We start from the raw sequence: 7,661 nt of genomic DNA, 5'->3' as shown, positions 1-7,661 counted from the left end.
AGTCCTGCTGACAGAAGACGTCTCTGAGGTCTCTCTCCGTCCTCATGTTGTTCTGCAGGACTTCATACGAGGCAGAAGCAAACAAAGCCTCCAGACATTTCAGGCTGGACCGAGGCGTAGAGCAGAGGAGGGCCATCACCTCCGTTTAAAGAAGCTAAAAGACGACCAGCATCACCAGGGAAACAGAACAATCCCCGTCCTCTTAATTATCTCCTGATCTGCGTCACGTGTCCGTCGTGGTCTTTGATCTGAACTTTACAGTCAAACAGCAGCAACTCTTACGTAAGTGGAGGATTCATTAAAGATGTTTACCGGCTCGTATTCACAGCAAAAAAAGATCCCTTCTGGGTTTTCCTCCTCCGGCTAATGGCTGCAACACAACGGCCTAATGCACGTATTATATTCAGAGCAACAGGTGGAGAATGTAGTAAAATGCAAATGAGCGGGGAGCAGTAATGTATAAATAATGAATATCTACACGCCTCATGTATGTATAATGTATTTATCTGCTGCCGAGGCATTAGCAGCAGCAAATAAACACAGTTAATGGAAGAAACTCTTTAAAGTTTGGGGTCAAGCTCGGTGCCAGAGCAGAACATCCAGGTTCTGCTGGTGTTTGTCGCGTTCAGGGAGCGGCGCTGACTCCATATGAAGTCGTATAAACACTCTCCTTTAACTTAATCATCCCACAAATCCCAGCTGAAGCCTCCCTCGCAGTGTTCCCGCTCATGTTAATTGGCAATAATCAAAAAAGCCAGGAGCGCATTAATATATTATCAGGCTTGTCAGACGCTACAGTATCTGTGTCTCAATATTTTATTAGCGTAACTACATTTAGTGGAATAAGAGTAAAAAAAAAAAAAAAAGAGGGATATTGCGTCCTGAAGCAACAGGAGCTGCAGAGACGATGTGAAACAGAATAAAGACGTTTTCAGGCGTCCGATGCTTTTGCTGTTTTCTGAGCTTATCGCGTCAGAAACAATCAGCGGCGACGATTCATTTCTGGCAGCAGCTTCGTTTCAAAGACGCACAAAACGATGTTCAACAACTGAAACCTGAGTTCCATCAAACAGCAGATAAGCTGAGAGAGAAGATAACAGCAGATGATTCCTGTTGACTCAAATCACTTTTCATTGTCTTCTGTCTTTTTCATCTTTTCTCCAGTTTGTTCCTTTTACATGTAGGTTCCTGCTCGGAGTCGTCGCCTCCTTCACCTCCGGAGTTTAACGAATCACAAAATAAAGATTTGGTTTTCACTGTTTCAGTGTTTGTAAAATGCAACCGGACGTCTTCAGAGTGAACATCATCACATTTTCTGCTTTCAGCTTTTAAGCTCCAGATCAGAACAAAACGATGAGTCAGACTTTAGCTTTCACTTCACACACGGTTCGTGTTTTTATGCAAAGAGACATTTAAAGTTTGAGCTCAGAACCTGAACCCAAACCACAACAAAACTGGGTCTGAAAACAAAATAAATCCAAAATAAATCCAGAACTAGTTTCAGACTGTTTATGTTCAAACACAATTTGAATATAAATTTATTCAAAGAAATATTTTAAAGCCTTTTTTTCACAGGTGTGCAAAAGTAAAAAACTAGACCACAATCACATCCAAAACCAAACCCAAACCAAGTTCAGAACCAAGTCAGAAACCAGGCCAGAAACATGTGCGAATACAAATTCAAATAAAACTGATCCAAAACCAATTTAAAAAGCTCTACCAAACTGGTCCAAAACCATATTAAACAGTAGTCCACAATCAAGCCAAAACCTGTGCAAACCCAAATCTGAAACTGAAACAGAACCAGAACCAGTCAAAAGCCGAGTTTAAAAACTGTTCAAAAGTAAGTCATCGCCTGAAACCAAAGCAAAGTCCAACATGAGCCCAAAATCACCTCAGAAACATGTTTCAAACCAGTCCGAAACCAGTCCTAAACCAGTGAAACCAGTCCTAAACCTGTTCTAAACCAGTCCTAAACCAGTTCTAAACAAGTCCTAAACCAGTGAAACCAGTCCTAAACCTGTTCTAAACCAGTGAAACCAGTCTTGAACCAGTTATAAACCAGTGACACCAGTCGTAAATTTATGATATCAGTCCTAAACCAGTTCTAAATACTGAAGCCATTCCTAAACTAGTCCTAAACCAGTTAAACCCGTCCTGCAGCAGTGAAACCAGTCCTAAACCCGTCCTAAACCAGCTGACCCGTTGTGTTTGTGTCTCCACAGTGTGTCCTGGGGGGAAGTTCGGTAAATCGTGCAGCGAGTCGTGTTTGTGCACCAACAACGGAACCTGTAACCCGATCGATGGATCCTGTCAGTGCTTCCCCGGCTGGCTGGGAGACGACTGCTCCAAACGTAGGAACCAAAGAACCGTCACTCAGCCCTCAGCTTTACCTGAACCACAGTCCAGACGTCCTGATGGAGACGCTGGAGCTGATCGGGTCTTCAGTCCGACTCTTAGTTTACGTCTCACAGGCGTCAGAACGGTCCAGAACAGGTTGAAATAATCAATAACTGTCAGCGTCATCAACCAACAGTCAGCACAGCTGTAGGACTGTTGCTAGTCGAAACAGCGCCCCCTACTGAACTAGACCTATAGTTTTAAACGTCTGTTCCACCGAAATATTACTTTCTGTCTAAACGCTTGTAGCTTTAAAGGTTGATTCCACCCAGTTACTACTTTCTGTCCAAGTACTTGTCATTTTTAAGGTGCATTTCCCCCAAATAGTACTTTTTGACTATTAAATTATAGTTTAAAGGGTTTATTGTAGCCTAAATACGACATTCTGCCCAAGTACTCATGGTTTAAAGCTTTATTTCACAAGATTCAAGATCTGTTCTGGCCAAAATACGACTCTCTGTCCAGATGCTTACAGGTTAAAACGTTTGTTCCAGTGAAAATACTGTCTTCTGTCTAAATATTTATAGTTTTAAAGGTTTATTCCATCCAAATAGAACTTCATAAGTAACAAGTTGAGTTTTTAGAGGTTTCCTCCTCCTGAAATTGTACATAGTGAGTTTTCTTCTAGCGTCCGTTCACTAGAAATGAAAGCTTCCCTTTGGAGGTAACACGTGGTTCCACTTTTTCTGATCCAGAATTATTTAAAAATGGTCCAAAATGACTCAAAACTTGTCGCATCCAAACTTGCTATCTAAACTGCCACAATGCTATCTTGCGCTACCATACAGCTAAAACTGAAAAAAACTTCACCAAAATGTCCTCAAACCAAAATTTAGTCTAAAATGACTCGAAACTTGTCCAGAATTACTTAAAAATGATCTGAAACGACTCCAGACTTGTCGCATTCAAACTTGCTGCTAAACTCCCACAATGCTCTCTGCTGCCACCATGAGCTGTAGTCTGGTCTCTACAGGGTTAAACAGTGAGAGGCTCCACCTGGTGGAACAACCAGGTACTACAGCTGGTCTGCGATACGTTTACTGACATCATGTAGAGGATTCAGGTTCCTCCCCTCTAACGCTACATGTAGACAGGGTTCTACTGGAGCTGTACGACAAGGTTCCACCAACAGAACGTTAAGGACCAGACTGGAGGCAGGAATGCACTGACTCAGCTGTCAAACGTTTACACCGGCTTCATTTTAATAACTTGAATGCCTTTAAAAGTGTGCGCTGTATTGGCAGAATACTAAAGACGAGCAGACTGGTGTCAGGTCGGGACTGAAGACTCGATCGGGCCGTCTCTGTCCTGATCGACTCTGACCAGAGCTTCCACTGCAGGTTGAACAGGTTGTGTGTCCGGTTGTGTAGTCGTAGCTCTAACTGTGTGTTTGTGTCGTGGTCAGCGTGTCCTCAGGGCTCGTGGGGTCCCGACTGCATCCACACATGCAACTGTCACAACGGGGCCCAGTGCAGCGCCACGGACGGGGAGTGCAGCTGCAGCGCCGGATGGACCGGACTGTACTGCACGCAGCGTACGACAACGCAACACACACACACACACACACACACACACACACACACTGATACACACTGTGGCTGCACATCACTTGTGCACTCAGAGTTCTCCTGCTTTCAAACCTCAAACCTGCAGCTCCATCTAGTGGCAGGAACATGAAACACAACAAGCCTTTTACCCAGCAGACAGGGAGCATTCCCACAACGTTACCTACAGGTTCTAATAATGTTCTAAAGGAAACGTTCTCACCTAAAGCGCACAGAATAATTTAAGGGTTTTCCACGTTTCCAATAAAGTTCCTGTGAGGTCAAACGTTACCGTGAGGTTTTAATCGCAGCATTCAGAGGATAATACTGACAAAACTCTCACCAACGTTACAAAAAGGTTTTTAAGATGTTATTAAGGCCTCAGATTACGTAGCGTGGTAGAGCAGTCTTCTTTAAAACATTCCTGCAATGTTCCCTGATAACAAAGAAGAACTCAGATTCAGAAAATGTTTTTAGACGAATGTCTTTAGTGAACTTCAAGACAAACATTCTGGGAACTGAAAAACAACTTCCAGCTAAAAACATGAGTAGAACTTTCTCAGAACGTTTTTAGAACAAGTGTTTTATTCATCCCAACTCTTCTGGTGAAGTTTGAGCAAAATTAAAACAAGAAATTAACATTAAAGTACAGAAAAAAAAAGGAAATAAAGCTGCAGTTTCCAGATGTTCCCTAAACGCCTCACAGTCATAAACAGATGCTGCAGTTTCCAGATGTTCCCTGAACGCGTCACAGTCATGAACAGATGCTGCAGTTTCCAGATGTTCCCTGAACGCGTCACAGTCATAAATAGATGGTGCAGTTTCCAGATGTTCCCTAAACGCCTCACATTCATCAGTTCATGTTGCAGTTTCCAGATGTTCCCTGAATGCCTCATGGTCAGAGAAGCCTCTAGTCTCCATCAGACCAAACATGAGTTTAAATCAGGACTCTAACGCCACACTTACCTGAGACCAGGTGAGTTTCTCTTCCTGTCAGACCTGCCGACTGTCTGAAGCTCCGCTGACCAGCAGAAAGTTTAGTTGGTGTCTGAGTTGCTGCATCAGAGAACAAAGAGGACGTTGGTGTTAATCCTGCTGAAGGAAACTGGTTCTGATCCGCTGTGACCGATCAGATCAACGAAAGCTGCTTCTGGCGCCGTCCAGTTTGTTGGATCATCTCACAAACTGCTGAACGGAGGAAAACTCTGGATGTGTTTGTGCTGCAGGTTGTCCGACGGGTTTCTTCGGCTCTCAGTGCGCTGAGGTGTGTCGCTGCCAGAACGGAGCCGACTGCGACCACATCGGCGGTCAGTGTTCCTGCAGAACCGGCTTCATCGGACAGAGCTGTGAGCTCAGTGAGTGACCCGCACCACGGTGTCGTTAGAACTCCAGCAGCAGCGATCCACCAGCGCACTCAGACGTTTACGTGGTTTCATTATATTAAAATATGAATATATAATATAATATATATATATAATGTGTTTTTCTTAAAATTCTTTAAAGTTTAAGGAAATGTTATTATGGATTATATTATAGATTATATTTGGAATTTTAAAAATATTTCCCCCCAAAATTATGAATAATTCTCCTTTCCTTAATATTTAATCAAAATATTTTAATATTATTTTTATTCATATTGAAATCCCTTTAACGATATTTATTTTTATGTATTATTTATTTATGCATGATGATGTAATTTATATTATAATAGTATTTGCTTGTTGGTATATCCATTTTTTATTTTATTCATATTCGGATCGATCTATAATACATACAATAACATCATATAATATTCATTCAATTAAAATAACATTTATACGTACTTTCTATAATTTTTTAACATTTTAGGAGATTTTAAAATTATATTAATTCACATCTATATTTTTTTTTATTTCTTTAAAAATATTTGGACTTTTTAACATTTTATTAGTATTTTATGACATTTATTCATATTTTTCAGACCAATCTATGCATGCTTTAGCAGTTTTTCTTTTTTCAGATCTTTTTTTAATCAATAATCTGTTTTCAGCAACTTTTAATATTATTTTTGTTTCTGAACACTTTTCAGACAGAAGTTTTGGACATTTTATTGTTTATAAAAGTGGTATAATATCATTTATTAACATTTTTCTGTCAGTGTTTACACACATTAGAGCTGTTTTTCTGTCCTCAGCTTGTACTAAATCAGTCTTTTTCCTTCTCCAGAGTGTCCTGCCGGGACGTTCGGCTACGGCTGCCAGCAGCTCTGCGAGTGCATGAACAACGCCACCTGTGACTACGTGACGGGAACCTGCTACTGCAGCGTCGGCTTCAAAGGGATCCGCTGCGATCAGGGTGAGACGACGGAGCTTCTGATCCGAGTCTTCACGTGAAGCGAATCCAACGCTGGAAGCTGCTGAGCGTCATCAGATCAAAGAGTCTCAGACGGACTCCACAAGTTTTAGTTTGTGTTTCCTGCAACAAAACTTTCTGCATAAAGAGGCTCTAAAACAATAGTTTAAATCATAATAGTAATAATTAAATAGTAGTTTAATAGTTTAAGGCTTCGTCTCAGAGGGAGGCTTGCTGCTGTTCAGCACTAAATAAAATGTAGCTGAACAGAAAATAAATCAACAAAAATACACACATCAGTGATGAGAATGAATTTAAATGTCACTTTCACTTCTCACATTTTTCAAACACAGTTTTTGGAGTTTTTATTCGTATTTTTGGGACATTTTTGTGCCTTTTTTGTGTAATTATCAAGGATTTAATTAACATTATTACACATTTTATTCATATTTCTTTCAAATTATTTTGGCAAACATTTTTAAGCACAATTTTATAATATTTATTCATTTATGAGTGATTATAATGAAATATTTATTCTATTTTCTATATCATATTCATTCATCTTCTTTCATTAATTTACTTGCATGTATAAGAAAATATATTATTTATAATCAGAAAAAAATCTGTCTTTAAAAAATATTTTGAATGAATATTTCTAAACATGTTTTTAGTATTTAAAACGTTTTTATGAACATGAATCACATCTTATTAAGTGTGTTTATCAGATCAGTGTCCATCAGTTAAATCCAACCTTCCCGTGCAGCCGCCCTGATGATGGAGGAGCTCAACCCGTACACCAAGATCAGCCCGGCGCTGGTGTCGGAGCGGCAGTCGGCCGGCGCCGTCCTGGGCATCGTCTTCTTGCTGCTGCTCATCGTGGCCATGCTGGGCCTGGTGGTGTGGTTCCGGTACCGGCAGCGGGAGAAAGGCCACCACGTGCCCAACGTCAGCTACACGCCGGCGCTGCACATCAACTCCACCGACTACTCGCTGTCAGGTAACCGCTGCTCGTTGTTCTGCTGCTTTACCGTTTCCCTCCACAGAGCCACAGGTTTGTTCAGTGTTTCAGTGTGAAGCCGAGCCGTCAATGTTCTGGTGTCGAAGCAGGGCTGCCGTGTTCCGGACTCCTCTCCTCGGACGACTCGTCGCCCGGCAGCAGCTGCTTCTCCAACCCCAGCTACAGAACTCTGGGGCCCTGCAGCTACTCGGCCCACTACGCCAAACCGGACAAGAGGTCCAACAAGGTGGGTCCGGACCGGGTTTATGTATGGGCAGGTCATAACCAGAACCAGAACCACAACAGATGTATTACAGAGTAGGTTTATAACAGAATGCAAAATAGTCAACAGAAAAAAAAAGATTAGAAATGTTTGAATTAAGTAGAAG

The 7,661-nt window shown here is 41.5% G+C and overlaps 1 protein-coding gene across 1 annotated transcript in view; it reads left to right on the top strand.

The window, feature by feature from the left end:
* Nucleotides 1-7,661, top strand: part of LOC103365825 (multiple epidermal growth factor-like domains protein 11) — a 110,058-nt gene that overhangs the window by 98,255 nt on the left and 4,142 nt on the right. Inside the window, exons 16-21 of the mRNA XM_008293372.1 lie at nt 2,226-2,354; nt 3,806-3,934; nt 5,171-5,299; nt 6,150-6,278; nt 7,039-7,270; nt 7,414-7,519. Coding sequence (XP_008291594.1) covers nt 2,226-2,354; nt 3,806-3,934; nt 5,171-5,299; nt 6,150-6,278; nt 7,039-7,270; nt 7,414-7,519 — 854 coding nt within the window. The remainder of the gene's footprint in view (nt 1-2,225; nt 2,355-3,805; nt 3,935-5,170; nt 5,300-6,149; nt 6,279-7,038; nt 7,271-7,413; nt 7,520-7,661) is intronic.

Source organism: Stegastes partitus, unplaced genomic scaffold, assembly GCF_000690725.1.
Source record: "Stegastes partitus isolate 25-593 unplaced genomic scaffold, Stegastes_partitus-1.0.2 Scaffold878, whole genome shotgun sequence".
Classification (NCBI taxonomy): Eukaryota; Metazoa; Chordata; class Actinopteri; family Pomacentridae; genus Stegastes; species Stegastes partitus.
This window is presented reverse-complemented; position numbering and strand designations above follow the sequence as displayed.